Source organism: Ornithorhynchus anatinus, chromosome 21 (assembly GCF_004115215.2).
Source record: "Ornithorhynchus anatinus isolate Pmale09 chromosome 21, mOrnAna1.pri.v4, whole genome shotgun sequence".
Lineage (NCBI taxonomy): Eukaryota > Metazoa > Chordata > Mammalia > Monotremata > Ornithorhynchidae > Ornithorhynchus > Ornithorhynchus anatinus.
Window position 1 is genome coordinate 9,582,996 of NC_041748.1, and position 19,443 is coordinate 9,602,438.

At 44.5% G+C, this 19,443-nt stretch overlaps 1 protein-coding gene across 3 annotated transcripts in view; it reads right to left on the reverse strand.

Annotated features, from left to right (window-relative positions):
• Window positions 1-343: 343 nt before the first annotated feature.
• The window catches only part of HERPUD2 (HERPUD family member 2), a 45,541-nt gene continuing 26,441 nt past the window's right edge, over window positions 344-19,443 (reverse strand). For all 3 annotated transcript variants that reach the window (XM_029049025.2, XM_029049024.2, XM_029049026.2), the window contains 6 exons: window positions 16,883-16,996; window positions 12,228-12,382; window positions 6,833-6,955; window positions 3,087-3,410; window positions 1,832-1,949; window positions 344-1,374 (listed from right to left, as the gene is read on the reverse strand). In XM_029049025.2, the coding sequence (XP_028904858.1) occupies window positions 1,213-1,374; window positions 1,832-1,949; window positions 3,087-3,410; window positions 6,833-6,955; window positions 12,228-12,382; window positions 16,883-16,996 (996 nt within the window). In that variant the 3' untranslated portion in view covers window positions 344-1,212. The remainder of the gene's footprint in view (window positions 1,375-1,831; window positions 1,950-3,086; window positions 3,411-6,832; window positions 6,956-12,227; window positions 12,383-16,882; window positions 16,997-19,443) is intronic.

Genomic DNA, 19,443 nt, shown 5'->3' on the forward strand with positions numbered 1-19,443 from the left:
AAATCAAACTCCCTAGCAGCCTACCAGAAAACATGAAAACACATTGAAAAATGGAATTTTCCCTAACTTTGACTTCCCAACTTAGTAGTTTTAATTATATTAGTAGGAGTGGAATTTAGTGAGTTTAATATAATGCATTGTATTAAGCACTTGGGCAGAACCACAGAAGCACAAACACCTTACACTCCAACAGGGCGTGTTACTGTATATACATATGTATACAACCCACACACACACACACATTATATTAAGTGAGCCTACATGTGTATTGAAATACACTTGTAAACACTAATGGGAAACTATAAAAAACCAATCATGAACAGTTATTTTATATTAACCACACTTTTTGAAAGTATATGTTCTTTATTGAAGAGCCTGAAGAAATGGCCCATAAACTCTTGCTTGCATTTGATCTTTTATTAAAAAAACTAATTACAGGGATTGATTTCCAGTACATATTTTTTTTAAAAAGTACTGTGTGTATCAAACATTTGTAATGAATCAAACATCACTGAATCCCCTTGAAGAGCTGTTCTTAAAAAAAAAATCCAATTGTCCAGGTACACTCCCTTAAAATAGAAAATGTCCAAAATTGCCCCTGGAACACAAGACTATCCTTGTTCAAGCTAATAAGCACAAAGAGAGGCTTATCACTTTAAGGCAGAGGAAAAAAAACACACCAGTTGAATATCCTTTTGTGTGAATACCATTCTTTTTGGAAAAGAAAAATAAAAAACTTATTTTTCACAGGAAATAGATGCTGTATTTACCCCAATTTCACATTTCTGAAGGGCTAGGCTCTTCCTGGTAGATATTTATATTTTAAACAGCTCTTTAAAGGAATAATAATCTGCACAAACAATAATTTTTCAGTATAGTGTACATAATTGAAATCAATAAAACATGGAAGACCAGTATTGTTACACTGTACTCTTCTTTAGAAGGAGCTAAGAAAAAGAAAACCACATTTAGTAGTCCACTTGTGCTTAAAATACTCATATGCATGAGAAGCCGAAAGAAAAACACCTAGAACATCATGATCAAAAAAAAAAAGTTATAAATGTTTGGAAATTGCACTGTTATTTTAAAACACTTCCCTAGTCACACCCACTTCCAGGCACAGCTCTTGGGCTGTTGGCACAGTTTTTTGGGGGTAGGGGGGTAGGGAGAGGGCATTGGGGAGGGGGAAGGAGGATGATGGGAGAGGCAATGCTAATTTACAACCTGGGGAGGCCCTTCGGGTATGAGTGAGGTAAAGAAGGTAGTGATAAAGGACCAAGCTGAAGCCATGAATCCAGGTTGGGGCACTGTATTGGCATCTTCGATGGCATCTTCTCCACTGTCATCATCAACCCCTTCATCCATTAGTCGCTCCTTTTAAAGCCAAAAGAAAAATGGACAGTTTTAGACGTTCTATGAACTACTAGTTACTTCCCAGAAGAGGAGATGCCAAGGAGCTTCGTCAGGATCCTCCTTGGCCCAAGCGACACACATGTGCTTGGCAACTAGCGGCTTTTTGGTGCTGCATGCCTCTCTATTCCTGACAAATCCCAGTTAAGTTTCAAGGCTTCAAGACGGTGAGGAGCCGTTAGGGTTTCCAGGTCAGAAGAGGTGGTTGGAGGGGAGCATAAACAGAAACCACACAGAGAGAGAGCATGCTATTTTAATGTTCACCTGAAGGCTCACCATGTGCACAAGAATGCGACTTCCACTGGACTATTTCAGAAAGGGAAACACCCATGTTTACCCGCCTAATTCCCCATTATCCATGCTCCCAACATGCCCGGGCGACGCGTAAAGAAGAAACACATGAAACATCTGTTCAACGTACCATTTCTTCAAGGTCTGGGTCATTTAGGTTCTGCCCACCAGGGTTCACTTCTGCATTGTTATTGGGAGCCTGTGGCCGGCCTCCTTCTTGTCTAAAGGGAAACCATCCGGCCTGATGTCTAGTCAATGAAATAGAGAGATAAATTTAGGTGGGTGAAATCTGCAAGCTAGGTAGAACGTCTCCCCCTCATGGCCGAAATCTAATCTCTACAGCCCTATGGCCTGGACTGGCTCTTCTGGAGAGCCAGTGGAGTCTGAAGAGCTCTTCTGTGGAGGAGAGTGGCAGGATAGTAATGAATGGTGCAGAAATGAGTCCCCATAACTCTCAAGGGAGCTACCTGAAGGCTTTGCCCTGCCACCTTCCTACTCACCCTAGTGGAAGACAAGCCTCAAGCCCCAACCCCGGCCAGAGAGGAGGGTGAATAGAAGCACCTCTGCAGACCCCAGAGATGAAGTGGTTTCTAACCTCGGACCAAGTTTGTCTAAAGGGTAAACCTCCTGCTGCTATTTCTGAAGAGGAAAAATTGAATCCCATGTTTTGTTTGGCTAAGTTATACTGCTGGTAGGGATTGTCCCTATTTGTTGCCCAACTGTACTTTCCAAGCATTTGGTACAGTGCTCTGCACACAGTAAGCTCTCAATAAATACGACTGAATGAATGAGCCTGTCCACCCCCAGTACCAGCACTCAATGTTAGTAATGATGGCCCCTCCAAATTGCTGAGCTCCAGAAAGTACTTAATTATAAGCACCTTGGGACAAGGATGCTTACCAACTTACCAGTATTGGCCTCTCCCAAGTGCTTAGGACAGGGCTCTACACATGCTAAGCACCCTGTACCTTCCACTGATTGATTAAGTTCACACCTCAAAGGCTTAAGCCAACATCACCCATGTTCAACCCGAGGGCAGGAAGGCTCTGCCTCACTCCGGTCTGGTCTTGGGGGTCTGGTGAAGCTTTCTAGAAGTCCATCTGATGTTCTCCTCAACAGCCTGAGTTGTAGGGTACCAATGGGCTCAGAGTCAGGGTCATTTCTGGGTTAAAGCCCCAATCCTGCATTTCAGAGTGCATTTTATTCATGCTGAAACAAAAGGCCCGCACAAGACCCAGCTCCATGCAAGGAGAAACCGTGACTTCAAAACACATCCCCGATCAATTAAACACGAAGAATGATGTGAAATCTGTATCACCCACATCCCGGGGCACTGATATATTTTAGGTAGAGGGGCAACCCAAATCTCCGTCCATTTTACTCACAAGTAGACCAACAGCATAGCGCCCATGACCATGACAAAGCGGCTGAAGGAGGAATAGAAGTACACAATGCTTAGCAGAATGGCCGCCCGAGAGAAAGTATACATCCAGTCCAGCCAGTCTCGGTTCACGTCCTCTTCGTTCACTATGGCCCCGCCTTGGGCATTCATCTGGACGTTTGGGTTTCCGGGCCGGTTCTCTTGGGCCATGCCATTTGGAGCTGGGGGTGGGTCGTTGACCGGAGCTGGTGCCAAATTGACAGGCTGTGCCACAGATGGTCTGGCAGGGTCAGCGTTTGAGGTTGCCTGTGCTGAAACTGCAGCTTGACTGAAACAACGATAGACATTTTTTTTTTAACATCTTTTCTGAAATAACCCAACCTACACATTCAAGCCATAACTAAACCCCGTCAGCTCAACGTTCACAAACATCACTAAAATCCACCCCTTCCTCTTCAACCAAACTGCTATACCATGTTAATGCAAGCACTGATCATTATATCAGAGCCCTTGCTTATCTCCCAGCCACCCATCTCTCCCCACTCCATTCCACTCACCACTCTGTTGCCCAGATCATTTTCCTTCAAAAACCTTCAGACCCTCTTTCCCCACTCCTCAAGAAACTCCAGTGGTTGCCCATTCCCCTCCACATAAAGCAAAAATTCCTCATCATTGGCTTTAAAGCACTCAATCACCTTGCTTCCTACTACAACCCAGCCCGCACACTTGATTCCTCTATTAACTTTCTCACTTTACTTTGATCTCCTCCATCTCACCACTAACCTCTCGCCTATATCCTGGAACACCCGCTCCTCATATTAGACAGATAACTGCTCTCCCCTACTTCAAAGCCTTAATAAAGGCACATCTCCTCCAAGAAGCCTTCCCTGACTAAGCCCTACTCTCTTCTCCCACTCCCTTCTGTGTGGCCCTGAGTTGCTCCTTTCATTCATCCTCTCTCCCCCACAGCACAAATGCATACATCTGTAACTTATTTATTTATGTATATTAAAGTCCGTCTCCTCCTCTAGACTCTGAGCTCGTTGTGGGAAGGGAACGTGTCTGTTGTTATACTGTACTCTTCCAAGCTCTTATATACAATGATTTGCACACAGTAAGCGCTCAATAAGTACGACTGAATTGAATCAATGCCACCATCTAACTTTCTATGTCGGAATCTTTCCCTGACAGTCGGAACTTCTGGGGACGAGTGGCTCCACATGCAATGGCAACCTACCTCCCCAGCAAGCTGGCTCAGCACCACCATTTTGGGGCACTGGGCAAATCTGCGTTGGGGAGCTTAGGGTGGCACGTGGGGCGAAACTAAGAGCCGGTTTAACAGCTTTGCGGTTTGAAGCAGCCTCCCAACATGCTCCCCTCTAGACTGGAAGGTCCTTGGGGGCAGGTAGCATGCCTCCCGACTGCTACACTGTTCTCTCCAAAGTGCTCTGCACCCAAGAAGCATTCAATTAAGTACCATTGATGGTTTGATCCAGTGCGTCCCCTGGCTTGGCCTTGGGGGAGCTGGGGAGGGAGGATTAAAGAGCAGAACCTCTGAAGAAAGTTCTTCCTTTTTCACCTTACCCACCCCCATTATACTGTAGTGTGGCAGAGGGGCCCAAAGGACCCTTTCTCACATACATATGTTCACAGTAGCCATGCATGGACACTGATGCCTAACAGGCAACCATGTGTCGTGCAAGAGCGATACTGCACCCAACAGCAGCCTCCAAACCACTAAGGCAGCTACACGTTAGACGCCTGGACAAAAAGACACCTGGTAAAGAGTTCTGCAGGAACATTATAGCAGCCCTGTAAGGACAAGGAACCCCAGTCCCAAGACATGGACTACAGCTAATTAGAGGTTTGGTCAAAAATGATTCAGATTAAAGGACTACTGGCAGCAAAACAAGTATTGCATCAACACCGCCCGCCCGCCTTGCCACCCTTCCCGATCCTGAAGAAAGGGATACTTAGACTCCTGGCATGACCACCTGTGGGATGCCAAGCCAAAGAGATCCAAGGCTCACAAGGCGCCGAGCCTGCCTACATCAATCGCTACAGCCGTTCCTGCCCCTAAGTCCCAAAACCTATATACCTATATCCCAAAACCTCTGCAGGGACGAGGACTCCAGCTGGACTTAGCCAAGGAAGGAAACCCGAGGGTCTGGCAGCCGCAGTTCTTCTACTGTCAGACACGAGGCCTCACCAAACAGAAAATGTACTAACCCAAGAAAACGCAGCAAGCGCCACAACGTTGAAGGAAGACCCCAGAGTGGTCAGAGCCATGAAACATGGAAAATCAACTCGGCCTGCTGGGATCAGCAAGCACAGAGGGCACGCCCTACTTAAAACTGTAAATAAGGGCTCTGGCTCACGCTTTTTTTCTCAAATACAGACCACTGCCACATGATCTCAAAGATGCCTGCATCATCACTGTCACCAAGGAGGTGGTCTGAAGCAGTGTAGCCTAGTGGAAAGAGCCCGGGTCTAGGATTCAGGAGATCTGGGTCCTAATCCTAGCCCTGCTGTGTGATTTGCATCAGGCAAATCACTTAACATCTCCTTGCGTTAGGTTCTTCATCTATAAAACGGAGATTCATTACCTGTTCCCCCTGCCCTTTATACTCAATTAACATTATCAGACTATGGCAACTACCAAGGGATCCGCTCTCCATGGCTGGCAAGATCCTAATCAGAGCCCTTCTGGAATGGATACTGAAGGGCATTGTTAAAAGCCTACGCCCCCAGAATAGCCAGGGGGCAATAGGGATCTTGGCGATAGCACCACGTTTCAGGGCCAAGACATGGGCAGAGAAAAGCAATGAGGCTGCTCTACAAGGCAGGGGTCACCAATGGCGGGTCTGGACTCTGGCCGCTGCTCGGAGTACATCTGTGGCTGCCCAGAGATGTTCATCCAGAGTCTGGGACTGGTTTCCAAACTGGCACGGTGGGTCATGCCAGAGCAATCCATCCCGTCACCAATGAGTAAAGTAGGGAAACATCTATTTCAATTTGTTCTTTACAGCCATGTGGGAAAGAGCAACAACCTGCCATTTCCATCTGATGCCTGCTAAAGAACTTTTGGATCCCCTACCAACAGTGACTGCTCTCCTTGGAACCCTCTCCAGGAAACAGTGTGGCCTACTGGGAAGACCACAGAGGCCTGGCAGTTCGGTGGAGCTGGGTTCTAATACCGGCTCTGCCGCCTGCCCATTGTGTGACCTTGGGCAAGTCCCTTCACTTCTCTAGGCTTCAGTTTTCTCATCTGCAAAATGACAATCGAATACCTGTTCTTCCTCCCCTTAGAACCCAATTGGGCCAGGAACCATGTCTGACTTTATTATATATCTACACCGGTGCTTAAAACAATCCTTGGCACACAGGATATGCTTACATATCACTATTATCACTATGATTGTTAAGTTCTCCACATCATTCAAATGGAACTTTGACCCACCCTCAGCCCCACAGCTCTTAAATACATAGTTAGACATTGCATTTTATAAATTGTTTATAAATCCCACTCTAGACTGTAAGCTTGTTTTGGGAGGGCAACATGTCCACCAACTCTGTTGAATCGTACTCTCCAAAGCACTTAGTACTGTACTCTGAACATGGGAAGCACTTAAATACCACCAAGTGAGATTAAACTTGTAATTTGAAAATGTGGCTTTTGCAGAACAACAGAGAAAGTGGTGAAGGAGACAAGTCCACCCAACAGCTAAAAATTAACCGAACGTAACTTACTACTGCATGTAATACTGTCGAGCGTACATCTGTTGCCACCACAGCATCTGGAGCGGGCTGAAAGCAGGGTACATAGGGAATCCAGCTGGAACAGCCTGCCCAGGAAACTGGTTCCCCACATTTCTATAATTCAAGGAAACAAAAAAGGTGCTTAAGGTTTACACATTGTGTGCAGTTTTCTCAAGGCTTCTTCCCCTCCCCACTGCATCATCCGAATTAATGAAGCCCACAGAAGCCACTCTTTCCCGGATACAAAGCAACCCACTGTCCAGTTCAACTATCTCAGGGACAATCTAAACAGAGAGAGCAGCCCCTAACCCAGGCTCTCGCCGAAGCATGAGGTGAAAGGGACACTTGGAATATTGAGCAACAATGAAAAGAGAGGCTGGACATCATTTCAAAGTGTTCAATGGGGTTGGGGAATGATTTCAACTGCCAATCTTGCTCCCCTCTTTCAGTTTAGTTTTCTCTTTACTCCATATGTTCATCTTTGTCCATGCACCACCAGCTCTTTGAGGATCACGAATGTATCCAATTCATTGTAGTGTACTCTCCCAAGTGCTTAGTACAGTGCTCTGCATTCAGTAAACACTCAATAAATACCACTGACTAACTACATTCAACCCTTGGCAATTGCTTAGCCCTGCCTCCTGACTGATCACAAAGACTACTCCTTGTGTTTGAAGATGATCCCCTGATGGTAAGATATTTAGCTCAAGAGTGAATCCCAACCCTGAAATGGGTAGACTTCCTTCTTGGTCACAGGGAAGTCTCCGTTCTGGGTGTCAAGCCTCTATCCCATGGCAACAGGGCAGGATGGATGAGCTTGGTTAGAGTTCTATCAACCCCACAATTTTCTAATTGGTGCCGCCCATTCCGATCTTTCCTAACGAAGGCACAATGTGCTGAACCCAGAACCCACAACAGCAGGAACCACAGTTTCCCATCCTGGGCAGTGATGGTTCTTTTGCTTCTTCAACAACAACAACCACAGCCACCACCACCCTCTGCCACCCCACCCCAACACACACACATACATTCATGCTCACAAAACCCCATGACGACCAGTCATTGCATTCACCTACAAATCTGACTTGGTCCAGTTTAAAAGAAGTACAAAATATTGAATGCTCATTGTAACTTATGCTTTTTTCAACTCCTCAACAAGAGAGCCTGTACTTTTCTAATCAAAAACATGCCTGGGAGATGAAACATTTAATGATGCTAAAATGCTAATAAAGATTCTCTCTGGGAGGGGAGGAGTGAGGAGAAGAGACCCACCTCATTTGCAATTGTACATTCTATAGTTTGATTTACTCTGTAAAGACCTCTAGGCTTGCTTTACCCAAATGTCAACTGCTTGTTTTGTTTTTCCCCAAACTCTTGGTCTCCTGCCCTGCATTCAGTGAACAGGCAATAAATGCTATTACCACCACCACCATCAGCAGCCCCATGTCCACAGAAAGAGGCAGTGGTGGCAAAAGATGTCCTGAAGAAGACTAAGGGATGGGGCCGGGAGAGTGGGCCAGTCTGAACTCCAATGAGACCAGGGATCCGGAGGAGCTGGGAAACAGGGAAACAAATGCCAAGGAGACAGCACCGGGACTTGGGTAAACAGGCCTCCATCCCCTATTGCCACTAACGCCTTCTATCAACAGTTACCCGCTCAAAGACCTAGAGATTCACACAGAGACATTGCAAGCTTTCTTCTTAAAGTTTCATAGTCCTGGCTGTCAATCTCTGAGTAAACCAAGTGGAAGAAATATGAGCCTTTGGCTATCGTTTTCTGGGGAACTGATCGTTTTCTGGGGAACTGAAGGCTTTCTGCAATCTAATGCAGAGAGAAACTGAATTACTGTCATGGGATGATGAAAAGTATTTTAAGCTTCTGTTCCATGATACATCCCCTGGAGAACAATGTAGCAACCATAAACAAGAATTCGGGTGTTGACAAGAGCAGGGCTGTTTTCTGAAAACAAACCAATTCACCCTTGGAATTTCACTTTGCTAGACAATTATCTTCCATAAAGTCAAACAGAAAGAATAGGAAAGGCTTAGAGATAGAAAAGGAGTTAACCCTTCCAGCTCTGTACCCTTTATTCACCCCACCTTCAGCCCTATGACACTTATGTACATAATTTATTTTAATGTCTATCTCCACTTCTAAACTAACTCCTTGTGAGCAGGGAACATGACTTCCATTCAGTAAGTCAACTGCGTTAAATGAACTCTTACTGAGCACAGTACTGAGCTCTTGGGAGACTACAATATAACCGATACATTATCTGCCCACAACGAGCTTAAAGTCTACAGAGGGAAACAGACATTAATATAAACAAAATTACAGATACATACATAAGTACTGTGGGGCTGGGGGCAGGAGATGAATAAAGGGAGCAAGTCAGGGTGACGCAGAAGGGATTGGGAGAAGAGGAAGGGAGGGCTTAGTCAGGGAAGGCTTCTTGGAGATGTGCCTTCAGTAAGGCTTTGAAGCAGGGGAGGGTAATTGTCTGTAGGATATTAAGAGGAAGGATGTTTCAAGCCAGAGGCAGAACTTGGGCAAGAGGACAGTGGTGAGATAGACGAGATCAAGATACAGTGAGAAAATTAGCATTAGAGGAGCGAAGTGTGAGGACTGGGTTACAGTAGGAGAGTAGTGAGGTGAGGTAGGAGGGGGCAAGGTAATTGAGTAGTTTAAAGCAAATGGTAAGGAGTTTCTGTTTGATGTGGAGGTGGATGGACAACCACTGGAGGTTCTTGAGGAGTGGGGAATAATGGAATTAATGTTTTTGCAAAAAAAGGATCCAGACAGTAGAGTGAAGTATGGATTTGGAGTGGGGAGAGACAGGAGGTAGGGAGTCCAGCAAAGAGGCTGAAGCCTCCCCCACCTGAAGCTTCTGGGCAGGGGGCAAGGACTGCAGCCCTCCACAGGGACAAACTAATAAACAGTAAAGCATTTGTACCCCAGCTGCACACAGCGTGAGGCAAAGCCAGTCTGGTCTCTTGCCATAAAAGTAATTTTTACACCTCGATCGAGCTCTCCACAACTCTGGGGGCCCATCAACCGTCTCGCTTCCTTTTCTTCCTGTCCCTCCCTCCTTTCCCTCCCCTCCCTCTTTCTCTAGCCCCTTTGTTTTCTTTACAGCCCAATGCCAGGAACTTCTCTGCAGCACCAGTGGATGGGCGCTACTGAAGGCTCAACTTGAAGAGGTGCCAGCCAAGGGCCTCCCTAGAGTGGACCTAAGGGGTAAGCATCCTGTAGACTGGACGCCAAAGTGGGCTCGTCATGTGAGGCTCACCATGTAGTCAGGGGACAGAGAATATGAATATTTTGGCCCAATCCCAATGGCCAAGAAGCATTTGGGGTAATCGCTTCCACTTCAAACCAAATATACGGCTTCTAAAATCTGGGGAGGAAGACTTGTTTGCTTTCTGACTTCTGAATAACGAACACTCTGCCAATAACTCTCCATGTTTGTCATAAAGGGAAAATAGAACCCGTTTGCCTCTCCTAAGGTACATTTAAAGAGATTTTCCAATCATTAAGCTAGGGAACAATTCTAGGTGTAATAGTTTAGCACATCATGGGTAGTAGCCATGTCTGTACAATCCAGGAATGGTTCTGAGTAGGATTTTTCTGTGAGCCCACATGAGATAGGGTCCAGGTCTGAGCTGATTATATCCACCTACCCCCAGTGCCTACCATAAGGTAAACACTTAATAAAAACCACCACTATTGTACTGTGGAAAAGCGACAAATTTGCCCAATCTGAATGGAGCAAATCAGCACTAAGCACCAAGCTAACATTAACAAATGCTACTAAAGCGCAAGTGGGCCAAACATTTTTAGAGTTACATAACCTGATTCCGACTTCTCAGTCTATCTTGGGAATTCCGAACTCATTCATTCATTCATTCAATCGTATTTATTGAGCACTTACTGTGTGCAAAGCATTGTACTGAGCACTTAGAAAGTACAATTCAGCAACAAAGACAATCCCTGCCCAACAATGGGTTCACAGTCTAGAAGTGGGAGACAGACATCTAAACAAGTAAATAGGCATCAAGAGCATTAATATACATAGAATTATAGATATATCCACAACATTAATAAAACAGAATAATAAATATGTACATATTCATTCATTCAATCATATTTATTGAGTGCTTATTGTGTGCAGAGCACCGTATTAAGCATTTGGAAAGTACAATTTGGCAACAGAGACAATCCCTACCCAACAACGGGCTCACAGTCTAGTAGAGGGGAGACAGACAACAAAACAAAAACAAGTAGACATTAATAGATCAATACAAATAGAATTATATATACACATCATTAATAAAATAAATAGAAGAATAAATATGTACATACATTCACAAGTGCTTTGGGGCGGGGAGAGGGAGGAGCAGAGGGAGGGAGTCGGGCCAATGGGAAGGGGAGGGGGAGCAGAGGAAAAGGGGGGCTTAGTCTGGGAAGGCATCCTGGAGGAGGTGAGCTCTCAGTAGGGCTTTGAAGGGGGGAAGTGTGCTACTTCAGCAGATTTGAGGAGGGAGGGCATTCCAGGCCAGAGGTAGGTCGTGGGCCAGGGGTTGACAATGGGACAGGCGAGAACAAGGCACAGTGAGAAGTCTCAGCATATGTGCATCCTTGACAGTACTTTGGGCTTTGCCCCATCCTGCCACCCTATTGCCTTGGGACTGCTCCCACTGAGTGTAAGTGTGCTGAATGGAGCAATGCTGACATTCTGCAATGCTCACAAATCAGGAGAAAAGCTGGGAGGCCCACCTACCAAAAAGACCTAGTGCGCATAATCTGAATCTAAGGCTCTTCAGTCTTTATAGGTCAAAATGCAAGAAAAGTATGAACTTACCTAACATGCATTGGTGAATGATTGAAAAGTTGCTGCAGTAAACCCCTAAACCCGACACTTTATTTTTCAACCTGTCATTAGGGCCACCTCATTGTTCGGTCACTGTCTAAACAAATCGACTAAACTCAGCCTAAGACTTGACTAGATTTCCCTGCACACCTCCCCACCCCGCCCTTTTCCAGATGTTTCAGTGTAGACTACAAATAATTGGCATAACCATGGCATTAATTTTCAACAAAAGCAAAGATTCAGGAATTTGAATAATTTCAACAGAGCTCTATGAAGACAGAGCCAACCTGAAGAGCAAAATCAAATCACTGGCAGTGTATTGGTCTGCTCTGGGCATCTGGACTTCCAACTTTCAGTTGAGATGCAGCAGTACCTGAGGCCGTTTGTGTTCCTAAAAGGTTGTTTTAAGTCCTCTCTGCTTTCGTTTCCCAGTCTCAACTCTCCTCAGAGCAGCTGTCCTGCTGTTGTTCGTTCCCATCACGGAGTGACAATAAAGTTACTAAAGTCTCCCTTACCCTTGCATCACATACGGGAATTGATGGCTTTGCACGGGGGTCGTTTGTGCTTGGGGAAAACTCCGCTGTCTCAATCCTTCTGAGCCCGAACTGCTGGTTGCCGACAAAGTTTCTTGGCTTGAAGACGGAGTTGTCGATCCCGAATGATCTGAATTCTTACAAGAAAATATAATTTTCATGTGTCGTATAGGACCCTTTTCTCACATCAATCATCACTGCAATCAATCGTATTTATTGAGCACTCACTGTGTGCATAGCAATGTACTAAGCACTTGGGAGAGTACAATATAACAGAGTTGGTAGACACATTCCTTACCTGCAAAGAGCTTTCTCTAGAGGAGGAGACAAACATTAACATAAATGATGGATCTGTATGAAAGTACTGTGAGCCTGAGGGAGGGGTGAAAAAAGGGTGCAAATCCAAGAGCAAGGGCAACTCAGAAGGGAGCGGGAGAAGAGGAAATGAGGGCTTAGTCAGGGAATGCCTCTTGGAGGAAATGTGCCTTCAATAAGGCTTTGAAGGTGAGTAGAGTAACTGTCAGATATGAAAAGGGAGGGTGTTCCAGGCCAGTGGTGGGATGTATGCAGGAAGACAGCAGTGAGACTGAGGTACAGTAAGAAGGTTGGCATGAAAGAAGCAAAGTGTGGGGCTGGATTGCAGTGGGAGAGCAGTGAATTAAGGTAGGAGGGGCAAGGTGGTTGAGTGCTTTAAAGCCAAAGATAAGGATTGATGCAGAGGTAAATGGGCAATCACTGGAGGTTCTTGAGGAGTGGGGAAACATGGACAGAATGTTTGGGTAGAAAAATGATCTGGGCAGCAGAGTGAAGTATGGACTGGACAGGGGAGAGACAGGATGCAAGGAAGTCATTAAGGAGGCTGAAACAGTTGACAAGGAGAGATAGGATAAGTGCTTGAATTAACCTAATAGCAGTTTGGATACAGAAGAAAGGATGGATTTTAGCAACATTGTGTTGTTTGAACCAACATGATTTTGTGACAGATTTGATAGATTGAATGTGTGGGTTGAATAAGAGAGGTAAGTGGAGGGCAATGCCAAAGTTACGGGCTTTCATTCATTCGATAGTATTTATGGACTTTCATTCATTTGACAGTATTTACTGAGCGCTTACTATGTGCAGAGCACTGTATTAAGCACTTGGAATGTACAATTCGGTGAGACAGAGAGGATGGTGGTGCTATCTACAGTGATGGGGAAGTCGGGACGGGGAAGATTGGGGGGTGGTGGGGAGAGATGAGGAGTTTTGTTTCTAGTTACATATTTGAGTAGTTTACATAAATTCCACATTCTGGTTTTGCTAGGACTCAGGGAGGCCCCAAAGAAGCAGCGTTGCCTAGGGGATAGAACACAGGCCTGAGCTTCAGAGGACCTCAGTACTAGTTTCAGCTCTGCCACGTGTCTGCCGTGGAGCCTTGGGCAAGTCGCTTCACTTCTCAAGGCCTCAATTACCTCATCTATAAAATGGGGATTAAGACTGTGAGCTGCATGTAGGACATGGATAGTGTCCAACCTGACTAGCTTGTATATACCCCAGCGCTTAGTGCAGTGCCAGGTACACAGAAAGTGCTTAAATACCGCCAGAGGAAAAAAAAAGTGTGATGAGTGGAGACAATAGCACAATTTGTAGGTTGCTGGGATATGGAGATTAATAAATATTTAAAATAAGGTCTTTAAAAACTATAATCAGAGAATCGAGACTGGTTTAGACCTTCAAGTCTCAGAAGGTTCTGGGGACGACCCCATGTCCAGATGTGAGGGGCCGAGCAGGATCAATGGCACCTATGAATTCATCTGGAATTCAGCCCAAGTTAGAGAAGCAAATGGAAAAGGAAAACTACAGGAATCAGGGCCAGCCTCCCTTCTCAGATTCTTCAAACATCTGGCCCCATCTTATCTTGCCATTTAACATAGAGATAGCTTTATAAAACTTGGAGTCCTGGGAATTTAGTGGGGAGGGCTTGCTGAAACAGGTAGGAGAGGGCTTTGACTACAGGGAGGGCTCTGGTCTGCCCCAATTGGGGGAGGGAGGCGGGGGGAATGAGTTCCAAACCAGGGGAATGACATGAGTTGGGAGACGAGGTGAGAAGCACATTTAGAAGGTTAGCCTGGGTGGAATGAAGAGAGTGTTGGGGAATCATATATGAAGAAAGCACATATGAAAGGTGGGGTGGTGATGGTGGACAGCCTACAGAGGATTGTTTGCTTGATGTGGAGGGACACAGGAACCCAAAGTAAGGTCCAATGAATGGAGAGATGTGAGCCCAGCAATTCTTCATAAAAATGATCAATGCAGCAGCAGACAGTACAGACTGAAGGGAGGAGAGAGTCTGGATATAGGGAGATCAGCAAGGAAGCTTATGCAATCGCCTAGCTGTGATCATAACAGCTGTGTTATTTGTTAAGTCCTTACTATGCCCCAAGCACAGTACTAAGTGCTAGGGTAGATACAAGATAATCAGGTCAGACGTGTCCCTGCCTCACACAGGGCCCACAGTCTACAGAGGAAAGAAAACAGCTGTTTCAAACCCATTTTAAAGATGAGGAAACTGAAGCACAGAGACTTTAAATGACTTGCCAAAGGTCACACGGCTTGCAAGTGGCAGTGCCGGGATCAGAACCTAAGTCCGGGTTCTTTCCACCGGGTCACACCGCTTTATATGACCTTAAACAATCTGATCAAAGCTTCTAGGAAGGTGGTTGCTATTTGGGAGGAAAAGAAAGGAAGGATCTGGGAGATGTGGGAAAACTGGCAGGATTTTGCAGTAATAATAATAATAATAATGTTGGTATTTGTTAAGCGCTTACTATGTGCCGAGCACTGTTCTAAGCGCTGGGGTAGACATAGGGGAATCAGCTTGTCCCACGTGGGGCTCACAGTCTTAATCCCCATTTTACAGATGAGGGAACTGAGGCCCAGAGAAGTTAAGTGACTTGCCCACAGTCACACAGCCGACAAGTGGCAGAGCTGGGATTCGAACTCATGAGCCCTGACTCCAAAGCCCGTGCTCTTTCCACTGAGCCACGCTGCAGTAGACTGAATAAGAGTTGGAAGATAGTAAGCAGCCACGGAAGACACAAAAGTTGCAACCTTCTGGGACTGGGAGGATGGTGGTGCTGTTGATGAGATGGGGAAGTCGGGAGGACTCAGTTTGGGAGGGCGGATGAGTAGTTCAGTTTTAGACACGTTAAATTTGAGATGCAAGGGGACATCTGTGTGCAGATGGTGTTGAAAGCAAGAGGAGATTGGGACTGCAGATAATGTACCTAGCTATGCCTGTGGTTTTTGATTTTTGTATTTTAAATGTTCCCATGGTCTGTAATTTGTTGCCTATAACTGGTTTTTCTTTCCTATATTTCTCTCTACTCCCACCTAAATTGTGAGTTCCTTGTGGGTCAAGGACCAGGTCTGAATTGTTCATTTTGTATTCACCTCAGCATACAGGACATAACACAGTCTTAATAAATGCCACAACTCAAAAAAGGACAAAAGCCTTCCCTAATACTTAAGTGCTAAAAAAAAAATATGCTAATTGGCTGTCTGGAGAAAGGCTTCTCCTCGGGTTATCTTAGATCATCTTTATTCAGGGATTGGTGAAAATGCTTTTCAGTGTGATCCCCAACAGTCTGGAAGCAGTTATCGCTGCCAATAATCACTTCTATTCCAGAGTGAGGGTATAATGAATCCAGAGTGGTTACTTTAGCCTCATGACCTTCAGCAAATCCTACCTCACTCCTGCCCGGCAAAGGCATGACAAAACCACAGTATAACAATAATAATAATAGTAGTAGTTAGTAAGGGATCATTATGTGCTGTGTTATGCAATGAAATAGATACAAGACTATCTGATGAGACACAAAGTTGATGACCTTCCATCTACCCTAGTGCTTAAAAGTATCAGCATTATTACCATTCTTAGAAACAGGACCTATCTTAATCTCCAGACAATAAACATATTTTAAACTTCACGATAATACATTCCTTCTACTGGGCCTAAGTGAAACGAATTCAGGCCAAAAAATCCCACAAATTTAGTGAATATGGCTCTGAAGAATCAAGAAATAATAGAGAAAAGCATGGCAAATGAAAACGGGGTCCAACACAAGTATATATCTGAAATGTAAAAATGTTTGAGTATTATAACCAGAAAGAGTTGAGTTTCTCATAAAACAAATATCCACAAAACTTTAAAAAAAATTAGTCTACATTAAAGGATCTTTTCACCACAGTAAAAATTCTGTTTAAAATTACACACATATTGTACCAAAATATTGCTAATTCTGAAATACATATCACTTTAACACATCACTTAATAACAATCCTTTTTTTTTTTTTTTTAAAGGGCATGTGTTAAGCCCTTAGTATGTGCCAGGACCAAACACTGGGGTAGATACAAATGATTAAGTTGGATACAGTCCATGTCACACATCGGGCTGACCGTCTTAATCTCCATTTTACAGATGGAGTAACTGAGGCACAGAGAAGTTAAGTGGCTCACCCAAAGTCATCCAGCAGACAAGTGTTGGGGCTGGGATTAGAACCCATTAATGCATTATGCTCAGTTGTGATGGAATGAAAAAATACTACTAATATTCAGAGAGGATAGCTCTTGGCTACTTTCCACCCAAACAACTTACTGAGCTGCTACTGGATGCTGCAGTTCCATGATTTTCTCTGCTGGTGCTGGGTTTTGGAGAACTGGGAGGAGTCCGAGATGTGCACACTAGATGAACCATATGGTATTCATCTTGCTAAAATGAGAAAAAATAAAGTTTAGTCAGCAGCATTTATGCAACATTACCATTAAAAGGTCTCATATGTTTCTTTAAGGTCAAGAGGTGCATCAGCAAGGATTTGGCAACCAAAGGCAAATGGGAAATTTGTTTCCTAAGATCAGGGTCTTCTCAAATCAAAATATACCTAGTTCTGCTGCAACATGGGGGTTCTGCTCAATCAACTGCATCCATTGAGCGCTTACTGTGTGCAGAGCACTGTACTAAGTGCTTGGTAGAGTACAATATAACACAGCTTGCAGACACCTTCACTGCCCAGAATGAGCTGACAACCTAGAGGACTCTCGGACAACCCCACATTAAGGAATGCTTGTGACACAGTACCCCGTGACTGATGCCGTGGGCACACAATGCGCACAGTCATTTCATCTAATATGACGCCCTGCTGTACCCAGATACGTGTGGTCAAAAGAAAAGTCCCTAATTCTACCATCACATTCTAACCCAATGCATTCTGGCAAAACTTACGTGTACTGCACTATGAAGTCAAACAACTCAAGTGAAGTCTATAAACCAAAGTGAATTTCAAGATCAAGTGTGGAACCTAGTACTAACTGTACACACTAAGGGTAGGCACCAGGCTCCCAAACTAGCATTCTCTGCTTCACTTCGTAGGGCATATCAGCCAAGTAGGCAAGTCCCCCAATCTCATACTTGAACATTTTGTCCAACCTTTTACAGTCTACATTTAGAGAAGCGTAAGAACACGAGAAACGCCTTCATTAGATCAGATCAATGGTCCATTCAGTCCAAGATCCTCTAACTCTAATGCTTAGAGGCATGGTATGACTGAACCTGGTCAGAAATCTGTCAGATTCCGGTTTATCTCCTTTACATTTCTAACTTTTGTTTTTATAGCATTTGTTAAGCGCTATGTGCCAAGCATTGTTGAAAGCACTGGGGAGAGTACAATATAGTAGAGCTGGTAGGTTAGTATAACACTGCATATTGTCAAAGGGATCATCTGGAAAATGGGGATTAAGTCTGTGAGCCCCACATGGGACAACCTACTTTGTATCTACCCCAGCGCCTAGAACAGTGCTTGGCACATAGTAAGCGCTTAATAAATACCAACATTATTATTATATGTTCCCCGCCATGTACCCAGGGCTCACAGTCTAAATAAGAGGCACAGCATGTATTTAATCCCCATTTTACAGTTGAGGGAACCAAGGTAAAGAGGAGTTATGTGACTTGCACGAGGTCACACAGCAGGTATTTGGTGTGTGACAGCAGGTAGGTGGAGAAGCAACGTGAAAGGCCTGGGAGTCCGAAGGCCTGGATCCTAATCCCGGCTCTGCCACATGTCTACTATGTGGCTTTGGGCAAGTCATTTAACTTCATTATGCCTCAGTTACCTCATCTGTAAAATGGACATTAAGACTGAGAGTCCCAAGTAGGACAAGCATTGTGTCCAACGTGATTAGCTTGTACCTACCCCAGCAGTCAGAACAGTAGCTGGCATACGGGTAAGTGCTTAAAAATTTAAAGTGCTTAATCACTTAAAAATAAAAAAGTGGGATTACAATCCAGGTCCTCTGACTCCCCAGTCCAAAATCTTTCCACTAGGCCAGGCTGTTTCTAAAATCCCCCATTAGTAAAACCTGTTACTAACAGTTGAAATTACATTTTTTTTCCTCTCCCATACAATACTGTGTGAAAACAAATTTCATGGGCTGACCACCCACTACATAAAGATATGTTTCATTTTAAACAACCACTTCCAAGTTCACTGGGTACCCCTTCATCTTGGAATTGTGGGATTTGATGAACAATTTCCATTTAATCATAGCTCCCCTCTGCCTGCATCTTTCAAAACTCAAGAATCCAAATCCTTGTAGCAATCCTCATATGGAAGCTTCTGCATTTCCCTGAGTTTTCTGGCCATACCTTTTTCTAGTCTCCAAATCCTAACACTTGCTCAATTTGATGTGCAGTGTGGGAAGACAGTTATCAGAAAGTCCAAGACAAAAAGAATCAAAATTCTCCTTAGTACTGACTCGTGATGTGCCACTAAAGTGATGCCATGGGCTGCTTTCTCCAACAGCTCTCCTTAATAATCCTGCCTGCCAGAATGCTAAGGTCTGAGATATATAGTAGAAGGAAATGGACATATTTCTCCAAATGCCAATAAGCATGGAAAAGTACTATAAAAGAAGAGTAACGGGGAAAAAATATTTATAGAATTAATGAAGGTGACCCCCACTATAAACCATTTTTTTCCATTCAATTGTTCTCCAATTTGAATCCTAGAGCTTCGTACAACTGAAAACTAAAGGAACTACCATTCATTCATTGGGGCTACTCCCTAATGCAGTTTGAAGACTATGCTCAGAAAGTATGTGGAGATGCTTGGTTGAAAGTGACTATAAAAGCAAGAAAGTACTAAGACGCTTGCAAGAGAT